Raw genomic sequence first — 22,600 nt, forward strand, 5'->3', positions numbered from 1 at the left:
ATGTTTTCACTTTGTCATTATGGGATATTTAGTGTGGATCAGTGAGAACTTTTTTTTTTTAATTTAATGCATTTTAAATTCAGGCTGTAACAAGAAAATGTGAAAAAGTCAAGGGGTGTGAATACTTTCTGAAGGCACTGTGTATATATATATATATATATACACACATACACATACACACACATACACTGAGGACACCACAAGCACTATCACATTCACACTCAACTAAGGGGTTCCAGGTAAGGACTGTAAATAAAAATAAAAAGATTATATGGTTTTGATACAGACAGCATGGCAGAGATTTCTCAGGGAGGCACGACAGCAACAGATTGTGACAATCGGAGCTCCAATCGCAGGCTCGGTGCACTCCCTGCTGATCCAGACTCTGTTTCTCATCCTTCGCCATACTGCCACATTCTGGTACTCCTAGACACTCTGACTTGTACTTCCCCTCACTCTTCTTTGTCATACTCTGGTCATCAGTGGCAGTGTACATCCTTTTATTATCCCCTCCCCCAATTCCCTGCCGTTTAATTGATGGGCTATTCATGGCTTGGTATAAATTGCCCCCACTGTCACAATATCCCATCAGGAGCAACCTGAACGAAAGGCCTGCCTCCTTGTAGGCAGCTAATGGCATCGCGCCCACTCAGACCTCATTTTGAGCGTTGTCACGCTCAAGCACAAACCACGAGTGTGTTGAACAAACTGCACACACATCCAGCACAACTCTTCTTACCCTTGCCAGGTTATACAGAGAATGTGTATGAATTGTACTGTCCAAGCTCAGCTCTACAACAAACTATACCACCTCTCATGGCATATGTAAAAACAGTACACCTTCATTTAATGGGTCGCTGGTTCCAGAAAATGATCGAGCCAAGACTGTACATTTATATACATAAACATACAGGTATTCCGATATTTACCATCATTCAATCAACGCTTTTTCAACAACGCCATTAACAAAATACTGAACACTTTTCTATTTTCGCTTCATAATTTTCGTGTTTACATTTTTTGACGGTGCAATTTCACCAAGTCTTCAGACATGGTTTCACCAAACCAAGCTTTCATCCACAGCTTGATGGAGTACCGCTCTCCCCTCTGGGCTGACTCCTCTGCCTCACATCTTGCCAAGATTGGCAGTGTGGAAACTAAGGCATTCAAGATCATTGGAATCTCTGACAATGAAGCTGAGTCTCTGGGCCTATCACTTCATCACAGACAGGTCGGAGGTCTCAGTCTTCTACCACCACCTTTCTGGTCTTGCACCCTGTGCTCTTTCCATGCTTTGTCCCCCTCTGATTTCTGCAGAACTCACACGGTCCACGATCAACCCTCTTCTGGTGAAACTACCTAAATCCAGGATCACTGCTCACCTCCACCCATTTATTCCTCTTTTTTTCCCCCACCTGTGAAATTAACTTCCACATCCTATTCAATCTCATTCTGCCCTCCAGGTCTTCAAAACAGCTGTTCACCACTATCTCAAATCGTCCCCCCCCACCACCTCCAAAACCACGATGTTTTTTTTCCACCCTCATAAACCCCACACAAGTCCCTCCTTCCAATTTTCCAGTTTCGTTTCCTTGGAGTTTCCTTCTGTATCCAGCTTATCCATCCCATGCATGTTTTACGTCCTGTTTTCGTCCGTTATGTCCTGATCTGTTCAGTCCACCAGCTCTTCCACAAGCCTCGACTATGTATATAAATAAACAAACAAATAAAAACCATGCACCATAACGTCTATGCTGCTCTCCAACGCTACGCATTTCCAATGGTGCCATATATTTTATTCTCAGCAGAATCATTTAGAATAACACGTGACGGCCATTGGAAGGAGGACACAAGCAACAACAACCACAGCTACAATGACAGCAGCAGCAATTAAGTTTTGTTCAATAAAATAAATAAAATCCTTTTATCTCACGTTTCGCTTCATTTTACATCCTCATTGACACTGAAAGACAGACATGCAATATGTTTGTGAAGTACAACGTGCTGTCTTTTGGTTAAACACGTCAGCAAAGCGATAGGAAGCCATGGCTACGATACAAAACGAAGAAAAGCGGTCACGCCTGAGCTGCTATCCACTTGTTCAGCCGAGTTATGTTGTCCGTCCGTTGAAAGTGCCACGAATACTTAAAATGAAAGGAACGTCCGTCCACCAATTCCTTTCAACTCATGCAAAATTAGACTGATGTCTCCGAACGCCTTTGTCCAACAAGTGATTTCTATACAAGCTTCTCCATGAACCTCACAACATTGTTTAACTTGACTAGTCGAATAATATTTTTTATAAAGCATTGCAGTGACGTCTGATCCAAATAATTTTAAAGCAATATATATATATTTGTATATTGTAATCAGTAAAAAAAATAGTGTGGGAGATAAAAACATTAGAAAGGAAATAACTTGTATCAAAAACTTTAACATCTTCACGCTCACGCCCGGGGGTATCGCTATAGCTCTCTGTTCTTCAAGCAGGTGAGCTAAAAAAAAAAAAAAAAAGAAAGGGTCTGTATTTTCAACCTAAGTGCTTAAAGCAAGGAAATTATTACGCAGTGAATACTGTACTATGGTGAAATAGTGATTTCAGGAAATGTGAGGGTGATCAAAATGGATTTCATTTGATTCACTCTGTAAATAAGTGAAGGTGCAAAGCAAAGAAAATCATTTCAAATCCTTTTTATCCAAAACAAGATGGCTTTGGCTTGCTGATATCAATCATCTCTGTCTAGCACCAAAACAGCATTTTCACAAAATATTTAGGCCATGTTCTTCAGAAGTATTGTGTGAAGAAGCAGAGGTTTAAAAAAAATTTTTTTTATAAGTATTCGGTCAACATCGTGCCATTTACATGGTTCAAAGTAAACTGCACTCATTTTAACATCAACCACTTAATCGCATTTGATGAGAGCCATTGTTGGCACAGAGCAGTGCAAGTGTGTAAAAGAAATAGAAAACGGAAGAAATACCGACCTTTTCTACGTGCATGCTGTAACTGCCACAGCCACCATCCTCAGACGAGGTGTCTTCTGTCGGAACTCTGCTCACAGCCATCTCAGCATGGCCTTTTCCCTGCGGGCCCTTCATGCGCACAAACTCCACGTTGTTGTACTTGTAGAATCCAAATGACATTTTCTGAGCCATCTTTGCAGCCATGCTGACCTGCAATGGCACAGACAATCTGATCCATTAAATGCAGATTGCAGGAAGTGCAAAATGATTTCAGAACTTTGATTTTAAAAAAAAAGGAAGAGAAATCAAAATGATTAAAGAATCAAAAAAAAATAAAAAAATAAAAAAAAAAAGAGGAAGAGAAATCAAAATGATTAAAGAATCAAAAATGCAGGCATGAAAGAGCAACGAAGGCTGTATTCCCATGACAGAGTTATTGCACTGTTTGCTCTCATGGCATCCAGGTGGTGTGCCTTTGCTTCATCAATCAAAACAAGCCTGATTATGGCTTCACGGTTAAGGTTGCTGGCTTAAGACCTTAGGGTCTCGAGTTCAATCCCGTCATTACGTTGAAGTAACACCAGGTGGGTTCACTCAGCCTGCCATCCTTCCGAAGTCAGCAAAATGAGTACCAAGTTATTGGAAACAGGGCATTGCAGCAGCGGCACAGCCACACCCCAAGGAAAATGATGCAGCCAAGCAGCCACAGGCTGCATGCAAATAAATAAATGTGTGTGTGTGTAAAAGTGTGTGTGTGTAAAAGTGTGTGTGTGTAAAAGTGTGTGTGTAAAAGTGTATGTGTGTAAAAGTGTGTAAAAGTGTGTAAGTGTGTGTGTGTAAGTGTGTGTGTGTAAGTGTGTGTGTGTAAGTGTGTGTGTGTAAGTGTGTGTGTGTAAGTGTGTGTGTGTAAGTGTGTGTGTGCAAGTGTGTGTGTGTAAGTGTGTGTGTGTAAGTGTGTGTGTGTAAGTGTGTGTGTGTAAGTGTGTGTGTGTAAGTGTGTGTGTGTAAGTGTGTGTGTGTAAGTGTGCGTGTGTAAGTGTGCGTGTGTAAGTGTGCGTGTGTAAGTGTGCGTGTGTAAGTGTGCGTGTGTAAGTGTGCGTGTGTAAGTGTGTGTGTGTAAGTGTGTGTGTGTAAGTGTGTGTGTGTACGCGTGTGTGTGTGCGTGTGTGTGTACATGTGTGTATGTGTGTATGTGTGTATGTGTGTATGTGTGTATGTGTGTATGTGTGTATGTGTGTATGTGTGTATGTGTGTACGTGTGTATGTGTGTATGTGTGTATGTGTGTATGTGTGTATGTGTGTATGTGTGTATGTGTGTATGTGTGTATGTGTGTACGTGTGTGTATGTGTGTATGTGTGTATGTGTGTATGTGTGTATGTGTGTACGTGTGTGTGTATGTGTGTGTGCATGTGTGTGTATGTGTGTGTGTATGTGTGTGTGTATGTGTATGTGTGTGTGGATGTGTGTGGATGTGTGTGTATGTGTTTGTGTATGTGTGTGTGTATGTGTGTATGTGTGTGTGTGTATGTGTATGTGTGTATATATATATATATATATATATATATATATATATATATATATATATATATATATATATATATATATATATATATATATATATATATATATATATATATATATATATATATATATATATATTTAATCATTCAAAACAGGATTAACTGGAGAGTTCATCGAACACCTTACCCCACACAGTCTTGAGAAAAAGGACAAACGAAGGATCTTTTAAACTATTGTTTTACGTTTCCAGAATGATCTACATTTCCTGTGAACTGCAATGTTGTCTGAATCTCGATTTTCCCCAACACTGAAAGCACGAGTGACAAATTTGATCGGTCGAGATGGTGCAATATTTCCTCCCAAATACTGCGAAACCAGAGGTTTTTGGAAGTGCTAACAAGGCAATTTGTGTTCTGCAGTGTTCAACTATATAATTCAATTGAAATACTAGAATGGCACTCGGCAGAGCGCATTCTTCCACCAGGGGTTGTGCCGTGCCTGCCCATTTCCCCCCTCCCGTCATGTCTTGGGGAAGAGGAATAAAGCCAGCCCCCCACCCCAACACAGCTGCTCCCAATTGGCCGCTGCAGTGCTCATTGGTTCGGGGTGAGCGGCACTGATTGGGGTGCAACATTGTCGAAAGGCAAGGGGTGCGAGCCGTGATTTGTCAGGAGGGCTGGTGTGGATGCCTCAGAGGAAGAAGTGGATAAGGTGTGCTCTCAAGGCTGGGGTGGGTTCAGGACACACAGTGTGAGATGCTCTCAGGGAGGCTGTGCGCTGGTTAAAAGCTTACAGTCCTGTTCCACGAGCTGCTGCTACGCATACAAGCCTGGGACCTTTCCTGGCTGTGTTTAATCTCACTGATCTGTGTGAACGCTGGTTGCGGGTACAAATCGGCCCTTTGGGGGGTTTTACTGTTCATCTTGCAATTAGTGCGAGTGTCAATTGTGTCTTCATGTCTGGATTTCACATTGGTTTCGTCTCATGCCTTATAAAAGTGTTTATTTTTATTTTCTAAGGCCTGCCTGCCTGCAGGTACATTTCTGCCCTCCTTCCCTTACAAACAGTTTCAGTATGATGTCAATCCCTAAGGGATTACGTTGGGCTGATTACCCCGATTAATAAGAAGCGTGGTATTAAACCACAATGGAAGCTGCGAAGTGGTACAAACCACTTGGTACTATTTTGTTAAATTGAACCGAAAACAAGATCATTCATGGCCTGGTATAAATTGCCCCCGTTGTTTCCGATTTTCACCAAGTATCTGGATCCAGATCTTCACCAAAATCAAATCAATTTGTCTGAATCCTTAAACAAGGTCATTCTCGGGGTCAATCTTTGGCATGTACAGTTCACATTTGAGATCGCTTGTGGTTTTGGGTGGGGGTTGTCAACGTGGCATAACCTTTACTTCCACCGAGATGACATCCATGAAGGTACAGAATCTGTGGCATGTACTCACTCGGCATGAAGTTTGACAGAGTAGGATAAGCACAAGGTGTCCTATGCTACGTTTCCAGGTGCAAGTCCTGCTATGAAAAGGCAATTACAAAAAAAAAACATAACCACACATGCTACGTAGCACGTGCCCTGGGAAGCTCTCAGCATGACTCGCAAGTGGAAACACAGCAACGATGCGATCTCCAGGTTGAACCTGTATATTGACCAGCAGCAGGGCTGACTTACGCGGTTGTCGTACACTTTGCGGAGAGCACTGTAGCGTATAGATCCTTGGAAGACGACCCTTTGGAATGAGCCTTCTTTGTCGCTCGCCACCAGCTCGACGCAGACCATCTCACCATCCTCCAATGTCATGTCAGCAAACACCTAGAGCACCCCCCCACCAAAAAAAAATGTTCATGTTATTTTCCCCAATGTCATCAATAAAACTTAAGATCATTTTGAGGAAAATAATGAATACAGCAGTCTCAGCACTTTCACTGGTATTGCAAATTCAAAATTTTACTGAACACCAGAATATTTTATGAATTGCCATTCCTCCTCCTCCATATACAGCTCAAGGCTGCAGGTATCATCATTGGCTGAGGGTGCGGCTGTGCTGCTGATGCAATGCCCAGATTACCAGGACACTGGTACTCATTTCACCAACCTCAGAAGGATGACAGGCTGAGTCAACCCTATGTGGTGTTAATTCAACGGCTGACAGAGGTTCAAACTCAGGACCTGAAGATCCCAACCGCTAAACCAACACCAGGCTTAATTGCTACTCTCGAGCTGCAAAGGGAAGGTTAGAATACTTTAAAAATTTAGGTTCGGTCAAAAAAATAGATACAGCTGAGAATCCTTGGGACATGCCACCAATACCAAAATTAGTCAGAAGTTGCAAGTCGTACTTTTCAGGAGAGGCAAAATCGACTTGTGGTTAGAAATAGCAATGTTCAGTTTTTGTACTTTTGGATAGTTAAACCGATTTTGTTTTCATCATGATTGGTTTGTGTTTTTTAGGGACTCAGAGCAAAAAGGGTTGTCCAATAATTCAACTTGGTAATCATCGTTTCGCTAAGATTCACAGCTTCTACAGGACATCCACATTTCGTCGGAAAGCTGACAAAACTAAGGATTCATGTCAAGGCAGTTTGACGACTATTCAATAAACAATTAAATCAAACAACGGTGCAAGAATACCACAAGAACTTCATTACTAGGGATTACATCGACACAACTGAAAAGCTCATTCAGATTCACCATCAGTGGTCACGTCATGCATAACTTTATCAGATAATACATTACCGGCACTGCTGCATGCAAGTTCATCAGCATTGTCCTCATGAAAACCTCACAAATTTCCCCCATGAAGGTCGTCTAAGTGGACTGCAACAAGTAGTGTTTGAGCAGACATAATTCCTGCAATGGCCAATGGCAGTGCACACTCTGAATGGCAGAAGCTGTAATCAGGAATTTAGTTACAGGAGGAATGGTGTGGGACACTCGCAGCTTACTTTATCAAATTCTCGCCAAAGGGGTAATGATCATCGTGAGAATGACGAAATATCAGTCATTCTCCTCATGTTCATGATGGAAACTCATATCAGTGATAGCAAAGTAACTCGCCTATCAAGAGTCTCAGCGATCAATGTAATGATGGAGCTTTATACAGCTTATGTCTTCTGTGAATGTAATGATAAATATAAAAGGAATAATGCGAGACCAAATGTGTAATATCATTCATATTATGGCAAGCATCAAAATAAAACAAGAACATCACTCGGTAGAGCGCACATCTCCGCCACGCTGAACAGTTTAAGTTTCGTAGAGCGCACATCTCCCACTGATAGGCCGGATCTGAACCAAAATATAATCGGCTTGTTCTTGTCACCTACCCAACTCATCCACATCCGTCCACAACTTTTTGAAATATCGTGATACATTTCATTTTTTTGCCCCATCTCTCAATGGTGAAGAATCACTTAAAAAAAATTAAAACATTCTAGTATCCGGATCTGGACTTTCACCAAAATCGAATCAATTCTTCTGAATCCGTCCATAACTTTTTGAGATATCCTACAGACAGACAGACACAAACAAACAGACAAACAGGGGTGAAAACAACCTCTGTCCACCTTCGGTGTCAAAGGCAATTATGCTCATTAGCTAAGATTAGTTTATGATTACACCACTAAAACCAAAGCCATCAATTTTACCTGCTGGAATTGCACCATTAATCGGTAATTTTAATTAAAAACAAAAGTTTTGAAAAATTTTAAATAAGAGCCAAATAAATCCACACCCCAGTTACTGTGTTGTCACATTGACTTAAGATGAGCATGATGGCCATCGGCTTTTCCAAAGAAATAAAGCAGAAACTTGTATAAAGTGACATCGACTCATGCAACAAGTTTTGTGGAGGACATGATAAATGACCGATGCCAAATTGAACATGCAGAGTATGAGGCAAACAACACCTCATATTTACCTCCACCACCTTAAATGGACAGAGGTTATATTTTCACCCTTGTTTGTCTGGATGTCTGTGAGTGGCATACCTCTAAAGGTTGTGGACAGATTCAGATGAAACTTGGTCGACAGGTTTGGTGTATGACAAGGACAAATTGATTTTGGTGAAGATCCGAATCCAGATATTTTTTTTTTTTAAATGATTCTTCACTGACAAATAACATATGGCACAATAACATATCAAATATCATATCACTGACAAATAACATATCACTGACAAAGAGGGCCAAACATAACATATGGCACGATATTTCAAAAAGTTGTGGATGAGTTAGAACAAAACTAGGTAGGCAAGTTGTGTAGGTGACAAGAACAAGCTGATTATATTTTGGTGAGGGATCCGATCCAATGCAGATCCAGCCTATGAGTGGGATACAAAACAAACTATTCAGCCTGGTGGATGCAATCGCTCTACAGAGTGCCATTCTGGTTTCCATAATTATCAGTTTGACATTTCTGAGAACTCTCTGTAGTTGCCCATAACTCTAAAGCAATACATGCTCTCAATATATTTTTGAATCTTATTATCGGCAAATTTATGAATGAGGATAATGTGAACATGCCTAGTGTTGGCTTAATGGTTAGGGATCCTAGGATCCTCAGTTCAAATCCCACTCGGCTGTTGAATCAATACCAGGTGGGGTCGACTCTGCCTGTCATCCTTCCGAGGTCGGCAAAATGAGTGCCAGCATGTGGTATCCTGCGTCGTGTGGCGACCCATCCAGGATTGTACCCAATGGCCAAGGAGACTGCTTAGGCAGTACCAACACTCTGCACAGAGTATGATCCCAATGGATGGATGGATGGATGGATATCAACAAAAACTATTTTGGCAACTTCCAACATTTTGTGGTGGAAGGCCACATTTTGCAGCATACCTTAATTAATGTGTAATTATAAGTAATGCAACACATGTGCACAAAATTAATTTTACACTCTTCAGTAACAAAACTAAAAATTAGGATCAAAAAAAAAAATTATGTCATTGAAATGAAACATTTAAACAACCTCAACGACTGCAAAAGTATGGGCCTATCACTTTCCCATTGCAGACAGGTCAGTAGTCTCAGTCTCCCACCGCCTCCTTTTTGGTTTACACCCTCTGCTCTTTCCGTGATTTATCCACTCCCTCACAGGTTTCAACAGGGTGCGCACACACACTCCACCATAAACGGCTCCTGATGAAACTCTCAAAATCCAGATTCACGACTCACCTCCACTTGTTCTTTTTTTACTGCCTGTGGAACCAACTTCCATATCCTCTTCAACCTCATTCTTTCCTTCAGGTCTTCAAGACTGCTGCTCACCACCATCTCAAAAAGTCTCCAAATCCAACACCATGATCTTTTCGACCGCCGTCAACACCAACCTCCTTCGCCCCCTTCCCAAATTTCCAGTTTTCCTGAGAATTTGTTTCTGTATCTGCCTTCCCCCCCCCCCATTATTTATCCAAGTCTCCCTCTATTTTGTCCAACCCTGCTGTTGGCTCCCCCCCCTCTCTTTCTACTGACTGTTCCCTTTGTTTTGTTGAGTCCTGATCCATTCGATGTTTTCACTCTTCCACAAGCCTCGATCTTGTATACGGAATACAGCTTCAGTTGGAAGGGGGTGAGGGGAAGGGAAGGCAGAACAAACATACCGCAGTTCAACGCCATATTCATATACATCCCGATCCATAATGTCCATTTGGATTTCCATGCCTTGGAATTCCAACACCTCCCTGGTGTCAACAATCCCTGGATTTGGAATGCAAGGTTGATATGCAAATACTGTGGTCCATTCGACAAGATTTTAGTGGAAAAATAAGACTGCACATTTCATCCAGTCAAGACAGGCCAAATACAACAATGTATTCAGTCCATCATCAGAGCCCAACATGCAAGCTGAAAACGAAGCAGACCAGGCACAAAATTACAAATAAGGATTTTAAAAACTCACTTGTTCATCAGTTTACAGTCTTAAAATGGCATCATAAATGGTTTTGAAATTAATAAATGAGGGAGTAAAACGAGTACTGCATACAGCCTTAATGAGAATGCAAATCTCAAAATTAATAGAAAGCAGATTAAATTAGGTCGTTATCAATACGAGTACAGTTATTTGGCAAATACACTTAAATGACCTCAATACTTGTTTAAAAAAAAAAAGTCATTTGAAAACTATTTCAACTTACAAATGATACATTTTTAGGAGCGTTTTAGGAAAGATACAGAAGTCCAAGACACACAAACACGTTTTTATTTTTCAATAGAGTAATACTTGACTACATTGCACTTGCTCAATTTGTCCTTAAAACTGTCCATGGAAAAAAATAATTCTGATTACTCCTTCAACCATATCTCAGTTGCTTCAAACCTCATCATTGGAGGGGGAGATCAGAAGTCTGTACAACACGTCTCGTGTAGAGGTGTTGAACCGCGTAAGAGCAGCAGTGCAGCACGCCTTTGATAAACATCCAATGGTGTTTAATTTGGCCTGCCGCAATTCTTACAGGAGGCTGACATAATATTCACACCAATGATTGGCGTTTTGTGAGGCATTCATTGAACACGGACATCCTCTTGATGGCAGAGGATTGGGTGTGAAATTCCTTGGGTGGTGGACTGATGGTGACCGCTTGCATGCATTCAAGTTTGGTTTCTGCATATCAGTGGTGAAGTGATATTTTTTGTCGCCGGTTACGAGACAAGTGATGGAGTTAGTGGGATCTACTTTGAAAAGTTTGAGACCTTGCAACATGATGCTATTGTGTGTAAATAGTGAGTGCTGAGGTGTCTGGGGAACAATCTTGCTGAGAAGCGACACATTCCCAAGTGTCTGTAGATTGTGCGAATGCTGATTTGAGAAATTCCAAGTTCTGTGGACATTTTAACAACCTTAAAGCAGCCAATCCGCTCTGACACGACCTTGGATCATCTTCAAAGGACTCACGTCCAAGCTTAATGTTCCACCAATTTGGCTACTGTGAATTATGAGGGCACACCTTCACGACACTCTTCCAATATGTGTTCTTAAATACTTTTTATGGAGCGAGCAATTTTTTTGGCAGACAAAAACAATTAGATCGCAAGCTCCACACTTGTATCACTAGCTTTCTGGATTACACCATGAAACAATACACAATGCAAGAGAGACTCAACTAATGGTATATAACAAGTCTGACATGGGATTTTATAACAATCAAAATCTGAGGTTCTTGGGTACAAAATAATTTTTACCATTTCAGGACCACCCATACACAGCATTAATAATCACCGTCTAAATTCAGAAGCATGTCAACAGTACAATATAATAAACAACAAAAAGAGCAATCAGATATTGCAGACCCTCACCAGGACTTGTTATGTGTGGTGTTTGTGTAATTAATAAGAGACAAAACTAGAACTGTCACTTTATAACTGCTCGCAGTGAAGATCGGGTACCAAGACGTCCCGCTTTGATCGGACACCTGACTCTGACACATGACATTTATTCTTATTATTCAAATGAATTTAGAATGGGATTAAAATAAATTAAACTCAAATGGAAGACCAAATAGGGACAGTCCTGCATTGCAGTAATCAGAAGGAACCCAAACAAGAAAAAAGAAAAAAAAATGAAGTCATCAGGAGGAACCTGGTTAGGATTCCCATTTCAGCTGCTGCTCTACCCTCAAACCCATCCAGACACAGCCAAGTGGACCTTATTCAAAACGATAGATAAAAACAAAAAATAAAGAAAAAAGAACCCAGATCAAAAAATGTAATATTTCTGGCTGCCAAACCATGTGACGTATCAATAATTCCTTGATAAACCTTTACACCCGAGGCTTGGGGAGCATTTACGTGAAGTTTCCCCTTGATCTGTCCAGCAGTCCTCGAGAAGAAGATATTTATAGTTTTTAGAGTAAATCCAATATGGCTGCCAACCAGGTGACCGATGTCACATGTGTGAACCTTTTGTACCTCATGGACAGGCAGTCATACGTGTAAAGTTTTGCCTCGATCCGTCTAGCCACTTCAGATAAGAAGATTTTTGAAGGGTTTTTGAAAAACAACAACAAAAATAAACAATGTGGCTGCCGAATCACATCACAGACGACATCAATATTTTCCTGTGGACAATTTTATTCTGAGATGACCCTCAAAATTGTTCATGCAGATTGGGTGTAGCGTTCTATAGATGCAATTATGACATCACAACAAAGGCACCTGTGTAGTCATAAAAAAAAATCACATTCCCCATGAGGAGTACTTGCCGTTTGCTAAGTTTCTATTTTTTCCTTGGTGCGGCTTCAAAGATAGAGGTCCAAAGTTTTCCTGTTTTTCCAACATGGCTGCCACACCACGTGACTGATGACGTCATAATTATCAATAAAACATTCTATGAGTAGTCAGTCGCTCCTATGGTGAAAATTGTCTCAATCCAATGAGTGATTGTGGAGAAAAACACAAAAGTTTTGTGTGGACAAATAGGCAAACAAACCCAAATGCAATACCCTCTCCTCCGGGCAAGGGTAATAAGTAAACCAAGAGAATGAAACATTATTGAAAGAAAGAAAAAGTGAAATGATATTCTAAATTTTGCACAAACCTCATCAAAGTTGTCGATCATGAAGAATATGTTGGGATAACTCATCTCAGATTGTTCGCCTTTGCTGTCCATGCGATGCTTGCTCGGCGAAGCAAATACTTGCTGCATACCAGAGAAAGAAAATGGTTCTAATAACCAAATGGTCCAACCACTCAGTTATTGCACAGATAAATAAAACACCTGAGCATGCACTGTATAATGATAAAATACAAAGTCTAACTTAGAATGGCACTCGGTAGACACTAAACAGTTTACGCTTGGCTTTGTATCCCACCGATAGGCCAGATCTGCATCCAGACCCCAAATTATACTCGGCTTGTTCTCGTCACCTACCCAACTCATTCAGCAAGTTTTGTCATAATCCGTCCACAACTTTTTGAGATATCGTACTACATATCGTTTTCGGCCCGATCTCTCAATGCTGAAGAACCACTTGGAAAATTCTCTTATCTGGATCTTTGCCAACATCTAATCAATTCATCCTCGTCACACACCCAACCTGGCTACCAAATGTCATCCGAATAAGTCCATAAATTTTGAGGTATCCTGCTCACAGACAGAAACATGAAAACATAACATCTCTCCACCTTCAGTGTCAGAGGTTATGAAGATATTCAATGACCCTTTCAAATAGCATGCTCCCTTCCTTGCAATTGTAAGCATCAGCCTCTAAATCTCAGCAAGTTAAGACACAAACACACTTTATTCATAGAATTAGAAATACTTGCGAAGAGCCTGTCCTAAGGTAGAAAAATTCCCCCCAGAATTGCCTCCATGCCCCTCCCACCAGGGGTGGCACTATGCCATACATATTGTATTCGCGAGAGAGCATTGGAGGGCCACCCCCACCCCTGGGAATATGAACTTATTTACTACCCAAAACCTTCCCGTGTACACCGAGTAAAACCACCAGTACACAGACAAGCAAACACACAAACATTTCTTAAATTATAGGATGATATATGATGTACTTCATGCTTTGTCTGATAACTGAGCTGTCGTTGAAGAGATTTAAAAAAAAAAAAAAAAAAAAAAGCAACCCACAAATGCATCAGCCTTGCTTCACCCACTGGAGATAAACCAATTACACAGGTAAACACTGGAGAAAAAAAAATACACTTAAAGAGCAACCTGGCTTGAATCACTAGTTCTCAAATTGCTCACTTCAATTAAATTGATGGTGCCACAGTGATTGTCAAACAATACTTCAGATGTTAAAAGTATCTTCAAACCTGGGGTAAAAAGAATTTGCAGAATCATCATTGCAGGCAATTTTAAAATATAAAATAGTTGTTGAAATATTCACCATTCTGCCTCAACACTGCCCCAATCCACCCCACCTGGCTCTTCTCCTTATTCCAATCTTTTCCATTTCAACCTCTTCCTCCTCCCCTTCCCAAATATTACATGAGATGCCAAAACCAGAGCAGCTGAAGTCACAAATACTCAATTATCCACAACAAATAATTGAAAAGCATGTCATATTTAGTGAATGAAAGGGGGGGGGCAGAAAGGAAAATAGATAAGCAAGACTAATGGTTTTCAAATACCATATATGCTTTCTATTCGATGATCTGAGGACAAAGTCAATATGGTACTTGAACTCTTGCTCCAAGATCGGCATAATGCAGTTCGAGAGCTTGTTTAAAAAATAATAATATTGTTGCGGACTCGGGGTTCAAGAGTCACCACAAAGGGAAGTGCTCGGGTCCCTCTCGAACGACCGGTCCTGAGGCCGCCAGGCACAGATAACTCCGTGCACCAGCAGGTTGCTAGGCAACCAAAAACGCCGATTGGCACGGCCAATCCAGGCAGGGCTACACAACTTCGCGTGATTCCTTACCTCTGGATGACCGAGTCAATTAGGGTCTTGTGCCCTCAGCGCACACTCGGATCACTGCCGAGTGATAAAGTGAGTGGGCACTGGCTAACAAGAGCAAATTTGGTTGGGTAGAACTTCCTGGCTAAGCTAATGTGCGGACCATGCTGGACCAATGAGGGCAAAGATGAAACGAGCTGGGTACATTTATTACAAGCAATTTATTACAAGAAAGGGCAAGGAAAGTTATGTGGCGCAATAATAAGGTTTATTCACAATTATGTACAACAGGGGAAAGCAAGGAATTTCAGGTGTGGAAAAAAGTGCAATTATGTCCAAAAAGAAAAGGACAGAGCAAAGTTAACCTGATAACTTCTACAATCTTACATTATGCTACACGAAACAGGCACCATGACACACACACACACACGAGGAAGCTAGAGAGTTCAGAAAGAAGAGAAGCAGTTGAGGTGTCGTGGACATCGTTGTAACTGGTGCGGTCGGCAGACCTATGCAATCAATAGTTTAGGAAGTGTGGGGGGGGGGTAGAAAACTGAGGGTGTTTGAGGTGCGTGAGTTGGAGGAGCAAAATGTGATGCAATGTAATGCAAGAAGTGGACGTCTGAGAGGTGTGAATCAGTAATTGTTGCCCTTTAAGCTTGTGCGCCCACAGTGGACGAGACACAGATGGAGAAAAAAATGCGTGAGAGATAGCTTAACAAGGCATGTGTAAGACAGTCTGTAAATGTTTAGTTAATGACTGTAAAGTGCTGGCAAAGCTAAGCAAGAATGACCCGAAGATGACCTGGCAACGACCCCATCAACGCTCGCTGCACCCTGCTCGGTTGTGCTGCCCTCTCAGCTCGGATGATGCAGGGCTCAGCAAAAGCCCCAAACGAAGGATGAAAGAGACACAGAACAACTCTGATTTGCTCTTTTTTATAGAGCCCAGAGTGAAGGAGTCAAAAGGTGGATCAAAAGAGCGTGTAGGCGTTTCCGAGCTCCCCCATTGGTGCATCGATGTCACCCGAAGCTGTAGTCACGCTCCACCAAATTCTGCAGTCAAAAATGGCCGAAGTTGCTTCTCAGCCTGGCCCTGAGAAAGAGCTCCGTAATTTACATTGGGCCGTGGGTTTTCAGGAACACTCCGCGACCACTAACGTGCGCTGGACTTAGTTTGAGCATTGTTACCTAGCGGAGCGCCAGGGCTCCCCAGACTTTGTTGAATATGCCCCAGCGCATATTGGCGCTTTAAGTTACATGCCAAAATACCCCAGCTCATAATGTCCTTTATTGCCCCGGCATCCTCAGAGACTGTGGTAAGTGTCTCGGGAACAAACTGTGGTTGAGGCAGATTGTAGCAGTTGTAGTGAGGTAGAGGAAGCGCTGTGGTGATGTGGTGATGAAAGCTTTGTGATGAAGGTGTTGAAGCTTTGGGAGCGGTTGAGTTGAGGAGACTGAAGTGGACGAGGCGATTGTGGAAAGGACCCCGAGCGTAGGTCGTTGTGGGGCTTTTTAGGAGGCGTTGAGAATTATGGTGAGGGTTGTAGTGTTGTGGTGAGCGCGATGAGGGTCTGAGATGAGGCGTCAGTTGGTTTATGGTGCGCGTATGCGAATGAGGCTGTGGCTGCTGCGCCTGGCACTCCTCGAGTAACCTCACTGATCTGACGTGCAGGCATGGTGGGGTTGTATGCAAAAGTAAAGTAAAGTAAAATAAATGAAAGAGTCGGGGATTGAAGACCGAACTAAAAACCTACGCAACGCAATCTTGTCCCATTTACCCACGAGACATGTGGAAAGGGTCAACTAAACAAAAACTAATAAAATAACCGTCTCGGGATCGCTATATGTTGGGTGCTATTGCCTCGGAGTCATGCTGGCTTCATAGAACTGCAAAAATATTAACACTCAGAAATTAGTTCCATTATGGAGTGACAATCTACAAGAACAACAACAAAAAAAAAAGATGATGGAAAGTAAATACATCATTTGATTTGAGATGAACAGATAAGCTCGCTCTGCATAATCAACATTATTGAGATCATCCTGGAGCGATTATTGTTAATGAAATCCTAGTTTCTCTATAGAGCGCAGCTTGTGGCTGCTGGTTGCATCATTGGTTGGGGCACGGCTATGCCGCTGATGCAGCGTCCCCCTTACCAGAACACTGGAACTCATTTTGCCGACCTCGGAAGGATGACAGGCTGAGTCAACCTCCTGGTGTATTTTAATTCAGCGGCCAACGGGGCTTGAACTCAGGACCCGAAGGATCCCAAGCCGCCACCCTAACCACTAAGCCAACACCAGGCTTAAATCCTAGTTAAAAGCCAGACATTAAACAAGTGGAAGAGGCAATTTTCTTCATTACTAAAAGGACAGTGTTAGGGAGATTGATGAAGGGGATCCACAATTTCTTTTTTCAACCAGGTTGCAATTTCTAAACTGGACAGTTCCACAGAGTCAACATGTCAAATCGAGATATCTACGATGTACCACACAAAGTATATACATGTGCAGTAAGTGACTGGCAGTCGTTTTACATCAGCTGTTGGGTAAACTGTAGTCCAATGTGGTTTGCACTCAGAGGGTGGCATCACTTCGACAAAATCAAGAAGCTGGAGGACCAGCAAACTAAGTTCATTGTCGAAAATGAAGATTAGCTGCACAATATAGCAATGTGATACATTAATAAGAGTTAGTCATAAAAATGTGTTCATGAGAGAGTTTAGAGGATGCTGTTATCCTCAGGCTGAAAAAGAGCCGTGATAAAGTCTGAGTTATTTTTAGCTTTTGTACGTTCAAAGGCAATAGCTCTCAACATGAAAAAAAAAAATGCACTTTGCAAGGAACAAAGAACAGAGCCAACGTGCATTGTGCAAGATGAGAAATCATCTTTGGAGATTTGATTTTCCATTCTAAAATTAAGAAAACCTATAAATTTTTTGGATTTTAAATAAGTAAATCGGTTGTCTGTCGAAGGGTCGACGGAGACCAGAGACCGGAGAGTGGAGAGTAATCTTACCTGTGTTTGAAACGCAAATGAGCAGCGAGACCAGCAGCTCCGTTTACAAATTTCATGCCGCATTAGGGGCAGATTAAGGTGCCGGGATGTGAACTGCCTTCTCCATCTCTCCAACGTTCTTACTCTCTCGGTGTCCACAAGTTTTGGGATGGCAGAGAGTGAAACTCACCAGGTATTGCATTTTTGAGCTTCCTGCTCCCATTCGGTAATTGGGATATCTGACATAAGCAGGCGACTCTAAAACATCCTTGAATCGGGGTTTCTGCCCTCCTACGGAACGTTTACCATGTGCTAGTTCTCCGTACAGAGCTATCTATGGCAGCCGATTATCTTCCATTCTGATGACATGGCCTCTCCAGTGCAGTCGAGCTGCTGAGCTAGGACGATAAGGGCTTCTGTGCTTGGCATGTTGACCATTTTCATTTTCAACGCCTCGAGTTGGTGATTTTTTCACGTCACTTAAATGTTAAGAATCTTGTGTTAATGGCGATTTTGAACTGTGTTGAACTTCCGAGTGTGTCTATGGTAGAGGGTGTAGGTCTCCAACGAATACAAAAAAGTGATGCTAGTACCACAGCTCTGTAGAGTTTTCACGTCGTAGAAGCCTTGATATTGTGCCGAGACCAGACATGGTCTTCCAATCGGCTGTAGGCAGCAGAGGCCGGTTGTATACGCTTCGTGACTTCAGCACGAAGAGAGTTTTTAATCTGTGACAGTACTGCCCAAGTCGGTGAAGCTACAAGGACAATCTTGAGTGCTTCTCTGTTCAGGAATACTTTTGGCATCTTCACTGTCAGAGTATTTAGCGAGGGCTGAAAAAGCAATTCAGTTTTCTTCACATTTATTGAGACCAAAAGAGGTGGATGTACCATTGAAGGTGTTTAGCATCGTTTGGATATCCAGCAGGTTGGTAGGCAGCCATGTGGCATAATTGACGTACAACAGTTCCTTAATGCACTTCTTGCGTACCTTTGTGTCGACTTTGAGTCTCCTGAGATTGAAGACGCGAGAATCACATCTGGTTCTTAAGAACACCCCGCACGTTGTGCGTCCTCAATAATACAGTCAGATATAATGCAAAAGGGTAGGTGCCAGCACACCACCCCACTTTACGCCATGGCTGACACCAAAGTGGTCACTGAATTCATCTCCAACACCGAGTGTGGCCTTCATGTTGTCATGAAACCTTTTAACCAAGTTAATTACCCTGCTCGAGAGGCCAAATACAGAAAGGACTTTCCAAAGAGTCTTCCTATACGTGTTGTCAAAAACCTTGATAAAGTCAAAGACTCCATACACCTGTTGGGTGTTGTTCAATGGCTTTCTCCTGCAGCTGATGCACTTGCAGTGTAAATATCATGTCCGTCATCGAAGGATTGACTACATCAACATTGGCTCTCAGGAAGGATTAACTTTACCCGTGTTTGGATGCATTTCTGGACCATTTTGGTCAAGACTTACCCGCAACGGAAAGAACGGAGATTCCTTTATAGTTGCCACAGTCAAGTCCATCATGTTTCTTTTTGTCGATGGTTATGCAGCATCTTTGAGCTCTTGAGGAACATTCTTATACCCAACACCTTTGGAAGAACAGCAAGAGCCTCTGGTTTAGTGCATCCCCACCATATTTTAGTTGTTCTCATGGGATTCCATCACCCCCAGGTGCTTTACCTGATTTAAAGACTCGTAGAACGCTTGCAAGTTCTTCAAGAGTGGGAACTGCTTCGAGATCTTCTCTAATCGGATGTTGCTTGACAATTTTCTCTGGACGTACATCTAGTCGATGGACGGTTCAGGTCATCTTCAAAATGTTATGTCCATCAAGTTAAGGTGTCTGTTGTCTGCAAAAGTTAGTGAACCATCTGCAATTTTTACTGGTGTTAAGAACGCAGGTGGTTGGCCATAAACCGATAAGCTCCAATAAGGCCATTGCCATTTATTCGGGCTTTAAGCAGGTTGCCGATTGTGCCATCATCGCCATCAAACCAGTCAGCAAGCTACCTTTGGAGTTTTACTGGAGTTTCAAGAGCAGCCCGATTCAGTGGCTTGCTGAGCCGATTCCACTGGTTGTTGTCACCATCCACATTTAGGCCAGATAGGGCAGTATATTAATGTTGACCACCAGTTTGATTTGGGCTACTGGATCTTTCAGTTTTAAAGGTATCACCCAAATCAAAATAAATAATCACAACCAAAATATCACTAATCATTCTTCTTCTCCTTAACGGCCACAATTATTCCAACGTTCTTGTGGGGTTGCAGCTTGGCCCAAGTCTTTCACGAAGCAGCTGGCCAGGCCTAACGTTTGACTCAGGCTGGGGCAGGAATTTGGAATTTGACCATGGTGCCGACGAGAGCTCACCTATTCTTCGTGAAGAACACCATGGGATCTTTTACGTTCACCAGCGAATGGCAACAGTGGGATACATCATCACTCATCATTATCCAAACAGCAGTTGACAATCACGATCCACATATATAAATAAATCTTTCCCGAAACCAAAATCACAGGTGGTCCACGTCAATCGGTAAACAAGTGAATTTTAAAGGAGCTGCAGTCAATAACGTCATTCACCTTTAAATACACAATGGGTAAGGAAGCATTTAAGTGACTACAAGGGGATTATAGTGCAGGCCAATGTAATATGCCTGGTTGGCTTAATGGTTAGGGTGGCGGGCTTTGGATCCTAGGGTCCCGAGTTCAAATCCTGCTTTGCTGTTGAATTAATACCAGGTGGGGTTAACTCGACCTGTCATCCTTCCGAGGTCGGCAAAACGAGTGCCAGCACGCTGGTATACTGTGTCGGAGTGGCGACCCATCCAGGATTGTGCCGAATAGCCAAGGAGACTGCTGAAGCAGCACCAACGCTCTGCACAGAGTATGGTCCCAATTCCCTCTCATCCTCAATGTAATGCAGCTCAGTTGCCTTTCAAGGAAGTGGTTGAACTGGTGAGGGTGCCTTTTCCGACAATCCCCCAGATCTCCCCTCATTGGAGAAAATGTGAGATCAAGCAGGGTTCTGGATACAAAATCGAGAACCCATAATGCTTAGTAATTAAAATCAGCTTCCACTTCCCAGGGACCTTACACCTTCGATAACCAAATACGATGGCAACAGAGATACTATAAATTACGAGGATAGAATCCAGTGTGACCACTCCTCATTTTGATAAATGCCAAGGTGAGCCAATGAAAAAAGCCAAGAATTCACAAGGTTTCGGAAAAGCGATGATAATAGAAAACCTATAGAAAACCAAGATGCCAAGATGAACAACGAATAGCCAAGATCTTGTGACAAAAGCCAAGGAGTGGTCACACTGATGGAATCTGGTCCGACGATGGAAGTTTTGCAATGCATAGAACCCTATGTCACAATGTGAACAGATGGAGGAGTCTATGCATTTTGAAAACCTAACTATCACACCCCTAATACAATAAACGAGCATTGTAAGCCAGTTGAAGTTCTGAAACGGTGTGAGGAACCATCACAATTGTTGATTCGGAGCATCATGCTTTATCCCCAGAAGCGAATTCGTAAATTCTTCGAAGTTGCAGCAGACTGGATGGAACTAGGTTCGGAGTAGCCATTAACATGGGAAAAGCTAAAAAAAGACAGAAGACTAATAATAATGTGTAAAACAGTCATACAAGTAAAAAGGCTTAAATCGATGTCAACACCAACACCTGGTACACAAACAGCCACATAGTGTGTGCTTCAATGATGTGTTCGATTACAGAGTTATGTGGAGATAAACCAAGATGACGAGTTTGCTGTTCGTGACATCCACGTTTGTGTGCAGATTCAATAAAAGTCCATTTCACGAGGTTTTGCACTCATAAAATGGAGGAGACATTTTTTGCCACCCCAACTGAGAAATTGAAAATAAGTACAGTACCCTGTATAGCAAAACTGTTTTGAGGTCGACAAACTATTTAACTTCGGGGGGGGGGGGAGAAAAAAACAACAACAGGTCATTCACATCACTATTTAACACAGCAAGCTTCATTTCACACTGTTATCCATCAAATTAAAATAGTTTTCATATTGCATCATCACGAGTCATGGTTTAAAGTGTGTTCACGACAAATTATGTTCATTATATATGGTGAGACTGCACTGCATGGTGTTCCACAACATATCCACACATCAAAACAGAAAATCCATCATCTGGAAAAAAAAAAAATTGTGCTCCCTACTTCCCCCCCAAAGAACGTATTTTCCCCAAGGTAACTTTGCATTAATTTTACACTGAGGTTCTGTGCGCTGTTTTTAGCAGTCACCCGTGCCCCCTCTCGACTGGTATGCAATAAATCCGGAGAACATTGGACGTTTCATTGTGTTTCTGGAGCGGTTTGTTGAAAGGCTTTATCATCGACCAAAGTCGATCCAATCTGAGCCGGGCTGGGATTCTTAGCCAAACATACATCACGAGTTGCTCTCCTAAAAGCCAAACATGTTTGTCCAATCCCTCGAGTTTGTTCGTTCCAGATTACTCTTAAGCATATTAACTTGAGGCTTCAGACAGAAAGTGCTTCAGTGAAAACCCACATCAATGAACAAACACGTCGTTCTTGGTGGTTGTGTCGGGTGAGAGAATGAGGTTTGGATGATTAACTCCCAAAGCATGATTATATAATTGGCATGCACATCATTCTCAGATACGTATGTAACAACTTCCTGGTTTTTAGGCAATGTTCAAAACAACAAATACACAAGCAGATTGA

The 22,600-nt window shown here is 42.1% G+C and overlaps 2 protein-coding genes and 1 pseudogene across 4 annotated transcripts in view; 2 read left to right on the forward strand and 1 right to left on the reverse strand.

Annotated features, from left to right (window-relative positions):
- LOC147024392 (nuclear pore complex protein Nup50-like) overlaps positions 1–22,600 on the forward strand; it is a 159,042-nt gene that overhangs the window by 116,161 nt on the left and 20,281 nt on the right. The gene's annotated exons all lie outside the window — the stretch shown is intronic.
- KIAA0930 (KIAA0930 ortholog) overlaps positions 1–22,600 on the reverse strand; it is a 92,455-nt gene that overhangs the window by 10,949 nt on the left and 58,906 nt on the right. For all 3 annotated transcript variants that reach the window (XM_085884272.1, XM_085884269.1, XM_085884270.1), the window contains 3 exons: positions 13,034–13,135; positions 6,173–6,313; positions 2,986–3,174 (listed from right to left, as the gene is read on the reverse strand). In XM_085884272.1, the coding sequence (XP_085740398.1) occupies positions 2,986–3,174; positions 6,173–6,313; positions 13,034–13,135 (432 nt within the window). The remainder of the gene's footprint in view (positions 1–2,985; positions 3,175–6,172; positions 6,314–13,033; positions 13,136–22,600) is intronic.
- On the forward strand, positions 3,353–6,151 carry LOC147024394 (uncharacterized; annotated as a pseudogene).

Source organism: Eptatretus burgeri, chromosome 6, assembly GCF_056783735.1.
Source record: "Eptatretus burgeri isolate ZD-2024b chromosome 6, Ebu_testis_v1, whole genome shotgun sequence".
Lineage (NCBI taxonomy): Eukaryota > Metazoa > Chordata > Myxini > Myxiniformes > Myxinidae > Eptatretus > Eptatretus burgeri.